Genomic DNA, 19,852 nt, shown 5'->3' with positions numbered 1-19,852 from the left:
GAGAGACAGAGGCTTGGAGTGACAGGACAAGGGGGAATGGCTTCAAATTGACAGAGGGTAGGGTTAGACTGGATATTGGGAAGAAATCCACATGATGATTGTGTAGATGAGGAATGTGGGATAGGAAGCAAGGCAGGTGTCTGCCATCACACTGTCTCGTTCATTTGTTTTGAGCCAGCGGTAAATGAAATACTTAAATATTGAGCTTTTCTAATTGAAGCTTTTAATCAGATTTTGCTCTTGTGTAAATATTTGCACATGATGAAGCTTTGCCTCAACACTTCATGATAAAAATTTGGGGTAATGCACTGACATTTGGATTCAGACGGCTCTGTACAGCCCTGTACAGGGAAGAAAAAGTGTGGCATCATGTTTAGATGGCTTTGACATAACTTGGGTTTGAGTAACTTTAAAGACTTTAAAAAATTCTTCAAAGAATTGTATATTCTAGGTCAGATTGGCCCTTGAAAGATCCTCAGCAGAAACCGATAATAATTGACCATAGAGTATTTTCTTTTATGTTTTCAGACTTTATATTTACAAATATAAACATACTGTTATGTCTGTTTGCTGCTAACTAAATGAAACAGAGATTATCTCCTTTAATGTGATTTTGTTTGCTTGTTTCTGTGTTCTGCAGTGAATGTGACCCTCTGTGTATACAGTACATGAAGCAAGTACTGTTTAGCATGCAGAACCACAAGCACTGTGGAAAACTTTGCCCTTCTTTCTTAGAGGAGAAGAATTAATTTGTGTATCCTAAGGAATAAGGATTTTTTCTAAATTGCATCTCCTGGCCCAGCACGCCAGCCTTTCCTGTGGCAGATGTACACCATGGGTCCAGACCCCTGCATAATTCATTTTTTACCAGCTGTTTCTTAAACCCATCTTTTTGCAAAACAAACAAAATCAGAATGCAAAGATTCACCTGGGTTCTTCAAAATTCAACTTCCCATATGCGGTATGGTCCAACCTACCTCTCTTTGTGGCATTTCATGGGAGATTATGTTCTAAAACACATGAGAAGGCAGCACAGCATCCCCACCTTCTACCCTGTGACTCTGTCATGTGACAGTCACGTTTTTGACAAATTGTGACACTTTTACCTGCTCTGCTGTTGCTGTCACTGCCTGGACTGGGAGTTGTGAGGCAGAGCCACCTCTTGATATAGGTGCTATTGTATTTGCATTGGTTATGGACAAGGAACAGCTGTTCCAACAATGTTTCTGCAAAACTGTCTTCAAAATGGCTTAAGCTAAAGGTAAGGTAGAAAAATGGGATTAGTTTACACCAGAGGTTTGTATTTGGTAAGAATACATTTAGCACTTTTCAAATCATGGCCAAAGGGAAGCAGGGTGCCTAGAACAGTGCTGGATCTGTGGTGCAAAGAATGTGGCTTTGCAGAATATCAAGCTGGATTTAAAAGGAATTTATCCAAGCATGAAAGTAGGACCTACTTTGGAAAAGCTTCTCTGTTATGATAATGCAATTAATCTGTGGTTGAATAAATATCACTGTTAGAAAGTACTTGAATATCAGATTGATTTAATCTGAAAATAATTGAGAACGCACAGTTGAAGTCCATTAGGGCTAGGAATGCATATTGTTTTGGTGCTGTGTTGGGTTTGAAGGGCAAGGTTTGCCATGCAGACAGCACCATTTCAGGGCAGCCCATGGCTCAGACATAGCTGTGTCAGAGCCTGCAGCAGGCTCTGGATAAGTGGCCGCCATTTCAGGGCAGCCCATGGCTCAGTCATGGCTGTGTCAGAGCCCTCAGCAGGCTCTGGATCAGCGGCCGCCATTTCAGGGCAGCCCATGGCTCAGGTATGGCCATATCAGAGCCCTCAGCAGGCTCGGGATCAGCTGCTGCCATTTCAGGGCAGCCCATGGTTCAGACATGGCCGTGTCAGAGCCCTCAGCAGGCTCTGGATCAGCGGCCGCCATTTTGGGGCAGGCCATGGCTCAGTCGCTGCCATTTGGGACAGGCCATAGGTTAGCCACCACCATTTCAGTGTAACCCAGAGGTTGACTAAGACTCAAGAAGACAGGGGGAAGGAGCAGTGGCCATCCTGGTGGTTTTGAGCCAGTCAGCCATTTCTCTGGTCTCCTGCAGAGGTCTGTGGGCTCTGTGAGAACTCTCAGGTTAGTGGGGGCTATGAGGGCTGTGGTGGGTGTGGGGGCTCTGAGGGCTGGGAGGGCTTTGAGAGCTGTAAGGGCTGTGGGCTCTGTGAGGGTTCTGAGGGTTGTCATGGGTGTGGGGGCTGTGAGGGCTGTGAGACATGTGGGGTCTGTGGGGGCCATGAAGGCTGAGTGGGCTGTTAGAGTTTTGGGGACTGTGGGGGCTTTGAGGGCTGTGGAGGCTGTGGGGTCTGTGAGGGCTCTGAGGGTTGTTGTGGGTGTGGGGACTGTGAGGGCTTTGAGGGCTGTGGGGTCTGTGGGGGCAATGGAGGCTGTGGGAGCTGTTAGAGCAATGGGGACCAGGAAGGGTGGGAGTGAAGGTATGTGGGGGCTGTGGGGTCACTGGGGGCAATGAGAGCAATGGAGACTGTGGGGGCTTTGGGGGCTGCGGGGTCTGTGGGGGCAGTGAGAGCAATGGTGCTTTGGGGGCTGTGGGGGCAGTGAAGGCTGTGGGTGCTGTTAGAGCAGTGGGGACCATGAGGGCTATGGGGGCTGTGAGGGCTGGGAGGGCAGTGAAGGCTGTGGGGGCTCTTAGAGCAATGGGGGACCATGAGGGCTGTGGGGGCGGTTTGAGCAATGGCGACTGTGAGGGCTGTGGGGGCAGTGGGGGCAGCTGTGGGGGTTGTTTGAGCAATGGCCACTGTGGGGGCAGTGAAGGCTGTGGGGGGCTGTTTGAGCAACGAGGGCCATGAGGGCTGTGGGGGCTGTGGGAGCTGTTGGAGCAATGGGGACCGTGAGGGCTTTGGGGTCTGTGGGGGCAGTGAAGGCTGTGGGAGCTGTTAGAGCAATGGTGACCGTGAGGGCTTTGGGGGCTGTGGGGACAGTGAGGTCCATGAGGATGGAATGTCCTGTCCCACTCAGTGGGCTCAGGAGAGGGTGGTTTAATTTAATCTGGGCAGTGAATGGGAGAAACAACTAAATTCTCAGGTGGTTCAATAACAAACTTTGACTTGCAAACTTTAGAACATTGAGGTAGAATAAGGTACTTGGCAAAATGTAAAACAACATCCAGACTGAGTAAGGCACTTCAGAAACTTCAATTTACCCAGACACAAGAAGGCAGGTAAGAAGGCATTGACTGGAATTTTTCAGTCAGATTTACAGTATATCTTAAGAAGGAAAAAAAGAGACAGAGTTCATCCTGTTTCCACCCCACTTCCCACCTGGTTGTTTTGAGCCTGTTAACCATTCCTCCAGTCTCCTACATAAATTAAATTATTCCTTTCCCCAGTCAAGTCTGTTTTGTCTATAATAGTGCTTGGTGAGTGATATCACCCTGTCTTTAATCCAACCCACAAAACTTTTGTTCTGTTTCTCTCTATCCTGTCTAGCTGAGTTAGGGAATCATAGAGTGGGTTTGAGGGACAGCTGGGACACAGCAGTGTCAGCCCACCATAGATATTTAGCTGGTTTTTTGTGAAGTTGTTCTCAAAATAATGGGATGAGATTTGTTGAACTGATCATTCTTTCACCTGAAATACATTTAAACTGTGAGAGAGATTCATACATTTATTTGAGTTCAGAATTGGGTAAGCTTGTGTGAATACATTTCTAATTTTTTTTATGCTTTTAGTTACCCTTACTAAATACCCAAAGACAAGATAAGGAGCCAAATATTATGTTGGACTCAATGATCTTAGAGGTTTATTTCAGCCTAAAGGATTCCATGATTTTATGTGTTCTTTGGTGGTTTCTCTTTAAAAAACTCACATGTACTTTACTGACATTCATTTTTTTCAGTGACTTAGATCTTCTGCATTTTAAAATGAACAATTTTGCATTTCAGCAATAGATCTCTTGCCTCTAATTTATGAATTTTATAAAATATGTATTATATCTGTGTTTTAACATTACTACAGTGAATAGTACCCAGTTTTTCACATTTGGAACTGAATGCCAAAAAAGTCCTTGTGCACAAACATGGTGTAGCTCAGGAATTTTTATGCTTGTTGCTCTCAGGAGTGGCTAATCAGGTAATGATGGCACCTAACTTTACTTTAGTCATGGTATCTCTCAAAAATGCAGAGAAAAGCCAGTAATGGCAATTATCATTCATCTCCTCTCACTGCACAGCTCCCAGCATTCAGACCCTTCTTTGATGGTTAGAAAGGGAAAAACAAAACTGATTATTTTAAACCTCCCTGCCAAAGCTGTTGCTCCCTTTGCAGCACTGTTTCAAGTGCAATGTCAACTACTGTGAGCAGTAACTCTGCAGGGAGTGCAGTGGTTTCTTATGTAAATTTATGCAAAGGGTTTCTGCAATCCTAGCATGTGTTGTGCTCCTCAAACACACCACCAGGCACTTCCTGCTACTTGATGTGACAAAGGGAGGAGAGATTCCCCAGGTTTCACACAGCAAGGGAAAAGCCTGCAGAGTGCATGTACACAAACTAGAGACCCGTGATCCATGGTTGTTTTTGAAAGTCAGTAGAATTGGAAATTCTGCTGCAGCAAAGTTCTGCCATTGCTATGGATTGCTTTTAGTGGAGCTCCTCCTTTGGAGGACACAAGGGGTGTTCTGAGTCTCCATATGATGCCTAGAAAGGCTGACCTAGAGCAGAGGCCAGAGTTAAAGAATAAAGCAGGGATCCATTTAATAATCCCTTTATTAAAAGGCCTCAATGGATCCACCCTGGGCAGCACAAGAGCCCAGCCAGGGCTGCACCCAAGATGAACCAAAATGGTCACAAAATGGGCAACCAGTCGTGGAGTCTCTCACTTTTGTAAGTTCTGCTCCATTTGCATATTGGAGTTAATTGTCCAATTACAGCTTTAGCTTATGAAGTCCCATCCTGCTTGTTTTTCTCTCTTCACTGCACCATTGTTTATGCTCTGAAATTTGCATCATTTGTCCTTGGTCCCCAGCTAGAGAAGGAATTGTTTTGTCTCCCAACTCTGTGAAGAGTTCTCACCATCCCCTACTGTGAAGCTCAGAAGTACACACTAAAACAGTACAGAAGCTGAAAAATATAAAAGCTAAAACCTGAGGCATCACATAAGCTCTGGAAGCAGCAATGGCTACTTTCTTGGGTCAGCTTCTACTGGTTCTACTTAGTGCAAAATCAGGAGTTGTTCACTGACAGCTGCTAAGTTGGAGGATTCTTCTGTAGGAACCAACAGTGAAGCTTTGAGATTATTGGTTTTGCATCAATATCTTGGATTCTCCTCACCCCCACAAGAGCTGGTGTCTCACCAGTTCCTGGCTATTCAAAGCTGTTAAAAAAGTCACTGGGAGTGAAAACCCCAGTTTCATGAGCTCTGGGTTTTCAGTTGATTTGAAATATAATTGATCCTCTGCAACTTTGATCACAATGCAGAACTCAAAACTATGAAAGGCCGAAGATAGGAAAAAAACAGATGGGAAAATCCTGGCAGTGCCTGTTAAAAACCTTTGATCACTGTTTTCCCCCACTCTGGATGCTCATAATTGTTAAAAATGCACCACCACACTTTGAAAGTGCAATCAGTGTCGCTCTGTACTTTTGCCAGACTAGGTAATTCCATGGCTTTCTAAAAAGATGCTATTTTCATTTGAAACTGTGATGTTTTAAGCATAATATTTCAAAAATGGGTGGTGATTGATTAGTCATTAGTCTAATAATGGACTGCATCTACATTTTTTCCTCCATCTTTATCATATTTTACATAATTCATTTGGATTAATTGGACATTAAAATCTTTTTCCTTGTAAGCACTACAGCAGATTCACCCACCTCTGCCTGGATTCTCTTGGGATCCCTGTGCCCTTCCTCCACAGTGGGATGGGGTGGCACAGGGACAGGGCTCTGGATCCATTGCCTGTGTTTCTCATTATTTTTATGGAGAGTATTTAGTTTATGCATTGCCACAAGGTAATAACTCTCCTCAGCTTCTGATGTGCTCATGCTGTAAATGTGGGAGGTAATGACTCCTTCTCTTAAAAACATTCCCTTGAAGGTGTATGAAATGGGGGTACAGTTAAATGATTTAGGATGTGACCCACAGGGAGCCTTAGAAATGCAGATTATTGGAGCCTTTCCTTTTGAGGCAGCTGTTCCTCATGTGGCCACCTTGCCTACTGGCACTTCATGGCGAGGAGCTCCCACCAGATTGTGCACAGAGAACAAAACTGCTTTTGCTGGGTTCAGAGACTGGGAACAAGGCTGGCAGGACCAGTGAGGAACTCAACAGCCCTTTGTCATGGCCGAGCTCAAGAGATTCCCAGGAGTAATGGAAAGGGGCAGTAATCATCAAGCTTCTCTCTGGCCGGGAAGGGGCCTACCATAGATCTGTTGCCACTGGGGTTGATGAAAATGTCAAAGTCATTGCAGGAGTCCCTTAAAACACAGCTCATCCAGCTGCATCTGTCCTGGAAACAAAGCACTGCAAAGCAGTGGACTTGTCATAGTGAAATGAGTTGCTGTTCAGCCACTGTTTTGCCTTTTTAAAAATATGGGCAAAAGGTGATGGAACAACTACTGACCTGCCTTCAATTTAAAGAGGATGCTCCTGGGAGGAGGCCGCTGCAGTCTAAATGAGATAAAGCAGCCTGATGTGCTTCATGTATTATTGATCTTTCAGCAATAAATCCAGAGATGTGTTCATAAGCAAGAGACATAATTATGCAGATTTTTATCCTTCTCAGGGGTGTGAAACAGCAGTTTTCAGGGAATATTTACCTAAAGTGTACCTGGTGATTAATCCCATTGCTAATCATTAATATTCAGAAGGGGAAAATGCATTTTGTAAGAAAAGGGAAGAAGGAAGTTGCTTTTTTAAAAACTTCATGGAAACTAAATAAATCTTTTCATTCCTGATGTAACAATTATTTGGTTTGTTGCAAGTGTCAGTTGAGATTGGGATTGTGATGTATATGGAGCTGAGCATGTCCATTTTAATGGGAGGTATTCTGGAATATAAAGATGTTCAATGAGTTGGCAGGAAGGTAAAGAGTGGAGGATGTAACTGTGAAGGCAATTAAAGGACTTGCAAAGTCCTTTAAGTGGAGCCTGGAACAGAGCCAGTGTGTGAATGCAAACTAATTGAATCCTTGTATAAATTCTTTAATTACTCCAGCGTGCACACACGAAACAGTACCAGCTTGATTCTATAGACTAGGCAGCAAGTCTGACCAGTTTTATAGAATCATTCTACATGCTCTCTGATTAAAGGAGCTAATGCAGCTGGGCTGAGCAGCAGCAAATGTAGTGTGAATGGAAATCAGAACAAGGGGAATCTGCTCTTGCACCTCTTCTCCTTGGAACTCATTGTCTTCTCCTTTTACATGTAGGAAATCAGTCAAGCCCTGATAGTCTACCATGCTGTTCAGTAAAATACAGCATCCAAAATACATCATAAAAAAGACTTTAGTATGGCAAGAAACAACAAGAAGAAAACCATGAGCAAGGCAGGGGGTTCTTCCATGAATGACTAAAATAATAACTGTAGCAGGGATGAAAAAGCCAAAAGCTCGCAGGAGAATTTAAAGTGATTCTGCCTTAAAAGCTTCTGAAAATGGCCCATGGCCAGATGGAAATGAGTTCATTTAACATATGACTTATCCTTTTCTTTTTCTTTGAATGGTGTATAACTCCAAATAATTTTTCAGCTTGGTTACAGTCCTGGTTTATTTCTTCCTATTGAAAAGTTGTTATCCCCCATCTCCAGCTCAGTTGATTTGGACAAGGTGTGGAATAGAGAAAAGGAGTGCTGAAGTGTAATAGCCAGCTCACTAACAAAATCATTATGTGATGTTCTCAGTGAACAGCTGCCTCGGGATCGGGGATAATTAATGCATTTAGTAATAAGTCTGTGGGCAGAGTGTGTCAAGGCTGATCAAATACCTGTTTGTGTACATTGATATGTTGCCACCAGAAGTCTGTTTTCTTGCTTCTGTTTCCTGATGAGGTGTGCTGTCTAATCACAGAAATCAGGCCAAATACACTGCTGGCTGTTACATTTCACACACACTTTGTTTATTCCAGGCCTCTGGGAGGAAATTGTTAAAATGTCTGCAGCCTTGTGACAGCAAGAAATAGTTATCTTTGCCACTGAGACTGTGTGTGAACCCTTTGGAGCAGGAGCATCTTGTCTCAGTCACCCAGCACACAGCACAATGGGGTGATCCCAGGGTAGCTTTCTCCAGCACTGCTGCTATTCAGGGATCAGGGGGTTCATCCTTTCTGGTGTGGCCACAGATCCCAGAATCACGGAATAATCTGAGTTGGAAGGGACCCCCAAGGATCATTGAGTCCAGCTCTTCAGTGAGTAGCCCCATGCAGGGACTGAACCCACAGTCCTATTAACAGCAGGCCCTGAGAGAGGCTCCCAAGAGAGCCCAGAATGAGTGAGGGCAGTGCAGTGCATCTGGCACCTACAAACAGCTGGACTGTGTAAATCCCTGCCAGAAAGGAGCTTTGTTTGCCCAAGGGGTCAGTAGTAGCAATGGAGCAAAGTAAACATGGCAGAGAATGGGATGGCAGCATTGTGAGAAAGAGGGGAATGGCTCTTCTCTTGTGATAAGCCAGCTACTGTAGCAAAATTAATGACTAGAAGGGAAAACCTGTAATACAAGTAAATTAGAGTGTTTTCCTCATAATTATGCCACTAGTAACAATGCTCACATCAGGGCCAGCGAGAAGGTCAAAGTCAGCTCTCCATTCTCAGTCACTTTGCAGCAGGGACTGTCTCTGATCAATGTTTGCATAATATCTGTCCAGGGCCACATTCTCAGTGCTGTTACTTACAGGAGAAATGTCATATTGAAAATCCATGGGTGCAACTGTGGCTGGCACAAGGAGGAGTCACAGAGCAGCCACTGGAGTGTCTCCTGTCACTACCCTGAGTGGATTATGTGCAGTCTCACCCAGGTGGGCTGCCCATTGATCTGGGTCAGAGCTGAGCTACCAAAGCTGTAATTAAGCAGCATTTATTGAACTCATTTATTGCACACATACAAAACAAGTGGGAAGGCACGCATTTCTGAACCAAACCAAACCAAAACTGCTACTCACACACACACTCCCAAAGTAATTTTTTGTTAAAATGTCTCTCTGGATAAGAAAAAAAAACAGAGTAAAATGCAGTTTATGTCACAATCGTATTAAAGGATATGAAATAGCAGGTGTAAAGGATACTGGTGATTTCCAAAGTGGGCCATTGATAGAGATGGATATCATCTTTGCAGAAGAAGGTGAAAATGAGAGGCTGGTGAAGTGTGAAGAGCTGGTCCAGAGGTCAAAAATTTATGCTGGGGAATGGAGGGATCTTTGTACACACATAATCATTTCCTCTTCCCTTTACTGGAGTGATGGGTGATGACCTAAGGAAAGGAGACATCCCACTCTGTAGATATTCCTGTGTAACACCTCTGATCAGCTGAGATGTGCATCTCTAGCCCCTCTGAATGTGAGATCATTCCAAAACTGGTGATCAGTTTGGCAGGAGTTGCTTTATAAACATCAGCAGTGTGGGTACATGCATAATTAATCCAGGCTCAATGCTATTGGGAAGGGTGGGAAGGAGAGAAGGAAGGGCTAATTATTTATAGTCCAAGAAAATAGTGTCCAAGTGGGATGTGGATAACACAGTAACTGAAATGCATCAGGACAGGCAATAAGGGAGTTTTGCTGCAAAACCCCACTTTTATTTATCATAAAAGACACAGGTTGCATGTGAACAAGCACTGTTACACTCCTGTTATACTCATGGGCTGCTTTGGATCTGCAGCATCAGGTGGATGGGGAATTGTTGCTGATGTGGAATTTAGCACTTGTAACACAGCAAATGTATGAAAACACTGCTTGTAAGAGGAAGGGACTGAGTCTGATGACTCTTCAAGTCTCATATCCACAATGATGGGGTTTTTTCCCCACAGAATTTGCTTTCCTGAGATCCAGTTCAAGCCATACAACAGTTTGGAGTGTAGTTGTTGCATTTTGGAGTTTTTTGTTGTTTGCTTCCCAGCCAGCCTGCTTGCCCTCATCCTTTGTACAGGCTGAATTTGCTGGAAGAATCCAGATGAAATGAAGAGGAATTCATTCAGATAGTTCAAAGAGCCATGATGCTCATGGCACTGTGTTGGGTGGGGTATAGTTGTGGTTACTGCAATTTTTTTGCAAAACAGCAGGTGCTGAGAGCCTGGCTGCTGAATTCTCCAAGCAATGATTATTTTGTTTCTTGGTGTTAAGTCTGCATTAGTCCCTGTAACAAGCCAGAATGGAGTTTTGACATTTAGATCTCCTCCAAATGAACCTAAAGATTTCATTTTACTTACACCAGGGTAGTGTTTTGCAAGCCATTAGTTTCTAGTTGAGAAGCTGATGGATATTTTAAGATCTTAAATCCTCTATTTGCTAGAAAACACCACACACTTTATTGCAGGTACTATTTATGTGGAAGATGTAAAAAATATTTTATTTTTTTTAAATCATTGCTGCAGTATCTGACCCCTGTTTCAGCTGATTTTTACTTCCATACCATAATGATTCCCCTTCTAAATAATATTCTTTAATATATTCTTATATTTACATAAATTGTAAGAGACATTGATAAGTGTGAGTGCACACCAGCTGAGCTGCCTTAGGGATTTGAATCTTTATTTAGAAGGTTCAAATGAAAAGTAAATGTTTCTGCATGGATAGCTGGGCAGCTCTTTCTCTTCTAGTGGGAGCAATTAGCTAAACAAAGTTATAGTTTGGCATCCTTTACATTGCCTTCTTAGATTTTTGCATTTATTTATATGCTACATAATCAAAAAACTCTTTGTAAGGTAGAGGTTTGGGGTTTTTTTGTTTTTTGTGGGTAGGGTGGGTTGTTTTGGTTTTTTTGAGGGCGGGATAGGGTGTTTTTTGTTTGTTTGGAGCTTTTTGTTTGGGGTTTTTCTTTGTTTGTGGGGGTCTTGTTTGTTTGTTTATTTGTTTTGGTTTTAGTTAATATTGAACAGAGGCATGGGACACATGGTCCTGCTCTCTTTCCTTGCATAATCCCTGCATGCTTCTGGCTCATTGAAAGAGGGGAGTTTCTCACAGAATCACAGAATATTCTGAGCTGGAAGGGACCCAGAAGGATCATCCAATGCAGCCCTGAAGTGGATGGGGAGTTGTCCCTAAGCCTGTCTGTGGAACACACAGCAGGGAAGGAGTGTCCGTTCTGCCCTCATCTTACCCTTCACATGGAAAATGTTAAAATCAGGGCTAAAAGGCCAATCCTGTGGCTGTGTGGGAAGAAAAGAACCACAAAGCCTGTTCTTAGGGGACACTGGTGTCAGAATTCAAGATGCACTTTTTCTCCTTTGTACTTCCAGTTTCTCCTGCACTGGTCTCATCATCTCCATTGCTATTCAAGCCAACAGAGCCGATAAGAGGCTGTGATAACCTCACATCTAATAGCTTATTTATTTCTTTGTTTAGCTACGATTGCTGTGTCTGCCCAGCCCTGTGCCAGAGGCCTTGCTGCTGGCAGGGGACAGCAGCAGTGCCTTGACTCTGTTTCCATCCCTGGCAGGGGGACAGCATTGCTTCCTGTGACTCCTCGGGCGTGCTGAAGCTCTGGGACATGCGGATGCTGCTCCCTGTTCTCTCCATCGACGCAGGTCCCCATCCTGCCAACCAGGTGGCCTTTCATCGCTCTGGTAGGCTTCTAAAACAGCTTTCCCCCCTAAAACATGTTTGTTTTGCAATCTCTTTAATCTCTCTCTAGTTCTGGAGGCAGATAACATGTGTGAAGCAGCACAGATGAGGTAATTTTGAAGAAGAAATGCCCGATTGTGGCAATGATCAATATGCTTGTTTTCTATGGGCTAAACTGCCAAATTGGACTGCTGCTCCATTTTTACAAAATGAAAAATGCACAATAACAAAGAATATAATTAATTGCAACAGTATTACATAAAATACAGAATTGATCAATGGAGGTAAAAAGCTTTGTGAGATTACCTATGTTCCAGTGGTGTTTATTCCCCATTACTGTTTGTTCTTTTATTTGCTAATTCTGGAGTTGCATTTCATAACGCTCTTACAAAGTCCTCTTAGAAGTGCCTCAGAACTTCATCGTGCTGACAGGGCTGCTTACTAGGCACAGAAATTGAATTAAGCAGTTATTTTTTCATCATCAACCATGTATTACCATGTCAGCAGTACTGTGAGTGCACATTGCATTTTCATTTGAAGAGGAGCCATTCTAAAACATTTTTGTTTTAAAACAATCTTCAGTTCCAAAGCATAGACAAGCATTCCTGTTGCAACACAGAATTAGATCCTAGCTTAGGAAATGGTTTTACTCAAAGCTAGTGCAACATGATATAATACAACAATATATAACATAATATATATAGGCACATGAAAAATAAGTATGCATTTGTATTATGTGTTCATAAAGCATAAAGCTTTGATACAATTTGAGGGATGATAAGGAATCATTAAAGAAAAATAATAGGATGGTGTTTTGTCACAATGACCCACATACTGTGGAATGCATATTATCAATATATTGAGTCCCTTGGCAGGAAACTTTGACATCAAATTCCATATTATCTGTGTAGTGATTTCATGGATCTCTCTGCTGTATCATTGAATAAGGTGCTTGCATTTTCCAGGGGAGAAAAAATGCATTGGCAGTGTCCAGTTTTGGGCAGTTTCCCAAAGACACGTTTAACCACTATGGTATTTATGTGTGTGATTTGGAATAAGAGATCTTTTTTTGTTCAGGAGGATTTGAAGAAGTTTTGCATCTTTGTTTATGGTGTATAATGTTGGGTCATTTGCAGCAGAACCACACCCCTGAAAAATGCAGTTGTAATAGTTCTGCCAGATGGGAACTTTCCATAAGAAGTGTTATTGGCTTCAGGTAATCTAAATGGGCACATTTTCCCATCATTTGGACAAAATCCAAAATTTTCTCTGCAGGAGTAACCACACAACAGAGATGTCAAATTGGGGTGGATGGTCACAGAGAGGCAGAATGCAAAAGGATGGAATTGCAGCTGGCTGAAGATAGGCAAATACCTGGCTGAGACACGCTGTACCTGCTGCAAGAGGGGCAGAGTAGATAAAATACATCCTGTGTTTAACAGCCTATTGGGATGGGACATCTGCCTCAGTCAGGACCTCTGCCTGTGGAGCAGCTTGTGTTGATTTTCCTTATCAAAACATGGCTCAGTTTCCAGCTGTGTCCCTCAGTCTCTCCAGCTGATGTTACACCACCCAGTGTAAAATACTTGACTGCATTAATAGTCAGAGGCACACATTGTTCAGCTCTTACAGGTGGATTTAATTACCAGATTAGAGAGCCATGGTTGAGCAGGTTTGTTTCTTCTGCCCAATAATTATTTAAATGAAAGTTAATAATGATAGAAGAGGTTTATGCAAAGTTTGGCGGTATCAGCAAACAAGATTGAGGTTGGAGATAGGAAGGCCCCAGCTAATGGAAGAATTTGTTTTGCTTTCCTTTGTATTGTTTTCAAGTAATTATCTTTGCAAATGCAGTGTAGACAAGCACATCTTGCCTTTTGTTTTTAAGTGGTGTTACCTTTGTGGGTATGACATGCTCCAGGTGGGAGGAGTTTGTGAGGTACTGGGGTTCCCCCAATGGCATTTTTGGGGATGAGCCTTGCTGGCTCCAGTGATCCATTGCTGGTCCAGACCTAAATGCCTGAACAGCACTGTTAGTTAAATAGCAGCCTAAAGCCACTTCCTGCTTTATCAGAGCCACACTCAGATCTTAGATAAATTAGTGACAACAGTTGTGTATAAATCTTTTTGCTTCAACTGCACTCTGCCTCAGCTATTCTTTAGCTCAGCTTAAAGGTGGACTTTCTCATACTTGTGATTAAACAGAAAATAATTATATTATTAATTACCACTGCACTTAATGGGGATTTTCTGCTTTGTCCTGCACTTTCTGCAACAAGCTCATGGTCTCTCAGTGAGAGGTGGTGATGGAGCTGCCTGGGGCTCAGCCTACTGGTGGTATTGCTCTTCAATACTGTGTTTAGTATCAGAAATTTTTCTGATGTCATACACAATTAACATGTCCTTTGAATTCTGCCTGCTGTGAATGGCTGACCAGAGTTACTGTGCAAGATGGACCCCCAGCATAACTGATTTTGAAATTAAATTCCCTTTTACTTTTTTATGTGCAAGTCAGCAGCATCTCCACATGCACATATTCTTGTGTAGCATCCATGCATCCCTGGAGCACCCTCTTGTCACCACCTTTAGTGTTTCCAGTTGCTGTTTAGAAAATGTAAATGAGATTAATCACAGCTCAGCATTGCATATGTAAGAGAAGGTGCAGAAGGTTCCAGCTTGTGTGCTATGAGGTATTTATTAATTATCACAGCACATTAAAACAAACAAACCAAACAAGCCCCATTTCACAGCAACAATCCAAAATCAAGAGCAGTTACAGTAAGGCTGAGGGCAAGCAAATAATATGTGGAAAAATGCACTGCTGTATTTTGAGCTCTGGAGATACAGTGAGGTGTTAACATTTAACCTGCCTCCATCCAGGCTGGGCTGTGCTGTTCTCAGCATGAACAAATAACCTCTCCATGCTTCTGACCATCCCCAAGGGCCATAGGTGTGTGTCTTATCCTGAGGAAAAGTTGATTAAAAGAATGTAAAAGCTGTAAATGAATGTTGAAGTTGAGAAATGGCAGGATCAAGATTCTCTTGTGATACAAACCTTTTATTTTAGGAGACAACATTTCTAGAGATGCAGGAGACATGTTGACAGTGAACAGATGGTACCACTGTCAGCCATGGTGGGGTCAGGGCAACTGCTCAGTGTTGCTCTCTGAAAGCAAGCTTCATTTATTTAATTACACATCACATGACATCACCCAGCACCATAACCACAAGGCAAACATTGCTCCAATGGCTGCCAACTGTTTGCTGCTCCTCTGCAGTTGTTCTTGGTGTCAAATAGCAGAGACAAATTTTCATCTCTATATTACCCACCCTTTTACTGAACACAGAATTATTGAAAAGATTTCTGGGATGTTATTGCTGGACCATTTTCAATATTTGCACTTGATATTATTTGGGCTATTACTGATAATGCTAAAGCCACAAGCAATCCCCACATGGAAAGGGGCATGGAGGTTAAAGCTCAGATGGTTTCCACTGATACTGAGACATCAGGTAAAGTTCCAAAATTACAGTTTTCACTGTATCTCTAATCTGGTAACAGTCTGTGTGCTCAGATTTGCAAGGTGTAGTCCTTGCAAATCAATCTTGCAGTGAGGTGCCCTCTCAATTTTCTCTTTGATTTCCTCAATTTTGGTTGGTGTATTGACTGCAAAGACAAGCTGGTGTTAAGGTTACAGAGCCAGGTGTCTGTCTTTGCTCCTTCTTTCCTTCTTTCCTTCACACTTTTAATTAATTGATACTCTTTAAGTGGCACTGAGGAGATAAAGCTTCATCTTAGTAGGGTGGAGAGTTTTCTAGGCTGGAAGAAGCTCTGCTGGGAAGCCTCCACTGGATTTTGGAGTTAGAGGCTGAATCAGCAGTGGGTGCACCTTCAACTTGCAGCTCTCAGGAGGTGACTGTGGCCACTGTGTCCACATATAAAGAGAACAGGAGCAGGACAAGATCTTCACCCTTTGCTTGTTTTGCAGTTTCTGGAACTTACTTTCTGTATTTGTCTCCTTTTGATTACAGTTAAAGTCACACTTGATGGGAGAAGAATCCTCTAGCACAGAATTCAGCAGTAATCTCTTTAGAGGCATCTGATTTTGTCCACATAGAGCAATTATGTGCTGACATTAATGTGTGTTTTTCCCTATGCCTCCCATTTCTGACTCAAAAGCTTTTTTCATTACAACACTTTATTGCTCTGTGTTCTTTAATCTCCAAGGCAGATTACTTGATAACATCAATTGATTCCTTAGGGTGCTTTTCCCCTTGTGGCTCAATGCCTGAGTTCCTGCCTCAATTCTGACTATGTATAAGCTGTCACAGGCAATACAGCCTCAACTTGGGTAATTTTTACTTGATTGAAGTTCTTGACAATTAACACAACCTTCTGATCACTGATTCTGGGTATTGAGGAAAAACAAACCATGAAGGATTAAACAATTGTTAAAGTTAAGTTGCTTTTTCTCTCCCTTCCCCAGTCATGAGCCAAACATCTCTCCTTCCCCCTTCCTGCTTTCTTCTTGCTTTGTTTTTGCTGTGGGCTGTGCTCCATCATCCCAGTTCCTTTGGTGCAGCAGCAGGGGATGCAGGAGGAGTATAATTCTTTGGATTTGTGCTGGCACTTGCCCTTTCACTCAGACAACTCCCAGTTCTGGTTACTACTCAGTTCAGACTTGCTCCAGTGCTGTAACTCCTCCTGACAGGACAGCGAAGGGAGTGTGGTTTTGGAGCACATCTTTTAAATCTTTGAAAGATTTGCTCTTTACATAGAGAATTGAGACTTATTTTGCTGCCTGCTTTGATTTTCATGCAGGCCTTTTCCAAGTCCATTTGTAATTTTACATCATTTTTTCCTCTCCTTGTTCCCATCAGGAATTGCTTCATGTCTGTCCCTTCAGAACCATTTGCTTTCCTATGGTCAGCATTCCAAGATCTGTGGGTTTTCCCTGCATCCCTGTACACCCATTTCTGTACTAACTAAGGATTCACATGGTCTGTTTCTTTTGTATATAATTGATCCACATGCTCACAGATCTTGCTTAATGAGCACAAATGCAGCCACCTGCATATCTTAGTTTGCCATTTATTATTTGATAATCAGCACTTCTAGGTCATCTTCACTTTCCTCTTGGCTTCAGCTCATGTGCAAGTGCTGTGTCAGGGCTGTGTGTCTGATCTGTGTCTGCCTCCTCTGGCCAAGCAGTAGTCAGGGAAAACTCCTTTCCTTCCAGGAGGGGATATGGCTGAACACCAAAGTCAGACCTTTTGCTTTATGCTGGCAAGTTTCAAGCAGTGATGGCTCTCCATTTCTCCTTTGTCTTGTCCTTCTGTCTCTGGTTCTATTTCTCTTCAGTCTAAATTTGAGTATCCCTTTATAAAACTCCCCTTTAAAGCCTGTGATATGTGTTTGGTCCATGTTTGAATATGGAGCCCTACTTTGGGCTGATGGGTGGGAGATAAACTTTCAGATCCGTTTATTGACCAAGCTGTTTTTGTATAAGCCAGAGATTTTCAAAAGTGATTCCCTGGATAGAAGGAGTACTGGTGGGGTGGTTCACCTCAGCCACACTGGGAAAAATGTTTAGTCCTTTGTGCTGCTGAGTGAAATCCCTGCTTTGGCAGAGCAGATGCCATTGCCCCAATTGTGTGCTGTTTGTCAGTGCCCCAATATTGATGTTTTGTCCCTAGGAAGCCCTCCCAGCCCACTGGTGAATCCATTAGTGGGCTCCCTGGGGACACTCCAGCGTGGTGGGAGTGGGTTTATACAAGCCATGGCCTATTTTCCAGCCCTGATCATGCTGCTTTGCCTGGGAAGCCAAATCAACAAGATGTCCCTGTCAGCCCCTTTCCCTGAGGAGTGCTTACAGCGTCTCTTGGCCATCCTTAATTACTCCTATGGTCAGCATGGGAATAAAAGGATGTGTGCAAGACTGAATTATTCAACAATAACTCCTTGTCTCATAATTCTCACTCCTTCCCTCTCTGCTGCTCTATACCATCTTTTCTCATTCACAACATCTGTTTTCCTGACCATAAAAATGCTTTAATTGGGAGGCAATGGGTAGATTGGACTTACACAAAAAAGAGCTGATTGACAGATTGTTTTGTCTCCTTGTTTCATGGGGTAGGAAACTATCACTCTCCTTATTTCTGACTGTTGTAGTTTGCCAAAGGGAAAAAGCTGGCAATGAATTTTCCCCCCTTGTTGATCAGGGGGAGAGTTGTGCTGTGCAGTATTTCTGTTGTGTCATGGCCATTTTTCAATACAAGCAAACGCCACAATATTTAAATATGCTGCAAGGGAAAGAAAAGGGATTCTTAAAATATACGACTTTATTTTCAGTACGAACATAATTTAAAATGTATGAAATATTTGTCCTTTGGAAAGGAGAGGGAGGTGGCTTGGAACTCCTGTATTTTACATTTTTTGCCCTGATTGCAGATAGTGTTTTGTGTCTGGCTGTGTTTGCTGAGCTAATGAGGGTGGGGACTGTGCTACTGCAGGCGATTGCTTTGAGCACTGAGCACTTTGAAGAGATTAGCCCCATTGATATTCCCTTCATCTTTGTTAGAGGGGCATGCTTCCTTCCCTGGAGTGCCAGGAGATGGACAGCTATTTAATAGAGCCAGCCTTTTTCAAGTACAGGCTGTACTCCTGAATATCCCCATCTCCCCTGCCTGCAGATTTCCCACAGAAAAACAATGTTCTGGAAGCCAGGGTTGTTCCTCATTAGAGCAATATATTGACCTGATAGGGGGGGTTTGGAGGACCTCAGGGTGACTGGGTTATCATCTGTCTGGTTAAATGTTATTCTTCAAGGAGAAGCAACAGTTCCAGCAGTTCAGGCAGACAGCCAAAACATGGGGATGAGCAAATTGTTTGTTCCAAGAGTAAATGAAGGGAATGTCCACATGAATTTTGCCATCCTTGTATTAAACTAACAGAAGCTGAAAATTGGAGCTTTATTCATCCCAAGTGGGGCATAACTGATCAAAATTTTGATTCTCCAGCAACTACCACAAACTGAATTAAAATGGCTTGCAAGAAGTTGGCTTTTTTTCTAATCTTATTTTAACTAGGCGCAAGTCTTAAAATAATAATGTATTCAACCTCTCATCTCTAACATTTACTCTTTTGTAACTTTACCAGGTTCATGGATTCCATTTTATATTTATTGTTTATATTAATTCCAGCTCACAGAGTGCTGCAATTAGCCCATTCCCACTTTGAATGTATTTACAGTGATAAAAGAGAACTCCTTACTTTCACTCAGACTGCACAGCTCCATCCCAAGCCTGGCTTAGATACAAGAGCTTCATCTCCTGATTAAGTTACTCCTGCAGACAGTCAGGGATGAAGGACCTCTGAAAGTCACCACAGCCTTTCTTCCATGAAAGCTCCTCTTAAATATCGACAGCTCCCAGGTCCTGTGTTTTGAGTACATCATCTGTATGTAAAGGGAGGATCAATAGTGCATTCATCATTCATATCCTGTAATAAAGGAAAGGGATTTCTGAAATATTGGGTTAGTGTTTGCGGGTCCTTTCTGTGTGTTAAATATGGAAGGTGGAATGGCCATGGCATTCTCTGCCAAGGACTGGATAGGTCAGGCAATCTGCAAAGGGACAGCCATTTGCATCTTTGTCACTGCCAAAATTAAACATAAATTCATCAGTAATCGAGAGTCATTAGTTAGCTGGGAGCATTGTGGGCTGACCCAGGCTTGTGTTGGGAGTGGAGAAAACACATTTAGGAAAACAGAGAACCTGAGCAGTTTTGTTTAAGGGAAGCAAACCCTGAGAGAGGAGAAAGAGTCCAGAGGGGCTGGGATGCTGTGGATAAAAAAGTAATCCTTGTGACTGCCTAAGTAACTCAAGTATGCTGTTTCAAACATAAGGATAATTTAGGGAATTTGGTCTGTTCACCCACTATTCTTTTCCCTCTTAGAAAGCAAAGTATTTAATATTTTAGATTAAAACTTGGACATGAAATGTCAGTTCCATAAAAAAAGATAAACTGTCCATAACCAGCATTTTTCTTTCTCCTTTGTGGGTGT

General features: G+C 42.7%; 1 protein-coding gene across 1 annotated transcript in view; it reads left to right on the top strand.

Annotated features, from left to right (window-relative positions):
- Positions 1 to 19,852, top strand: part of SPAG16 (sperm associated antigen 16) — a 372,211-nt gene that overhangs the window by 256,245 nt on the left and 96,114 nt on the right. Inside the window, exon 15 of the mRNA XM_005486882.4 lies at positions 11,662 to 11,788. Within this exon, the coding sequence (XP_005486939.2) occupies positions 11,662 to 11,788 (127 nt within the window). The remainder of the gene's footprint in view (positions 1 to 11,661; positions 11,789 to 19,852) is intronic.

This window comes from Zonotrichia albicollis, chromosome 10, assembly GCF_047830755.1.
Source record: "Zonotrichia albicollis isolate bZonAlb1 chromosome 10, bZonAlb1.hap1, whole genome shotgun sequence".
NCBI lineage: Eukaryota > Metazoa > Chordata > Aves > Passeriformes > Passerellidae > Zonotrichia > Zonotrichia albicollis.
This window is presented reverse-complemented; position numbering and strand designations above follow the sequence as displayed.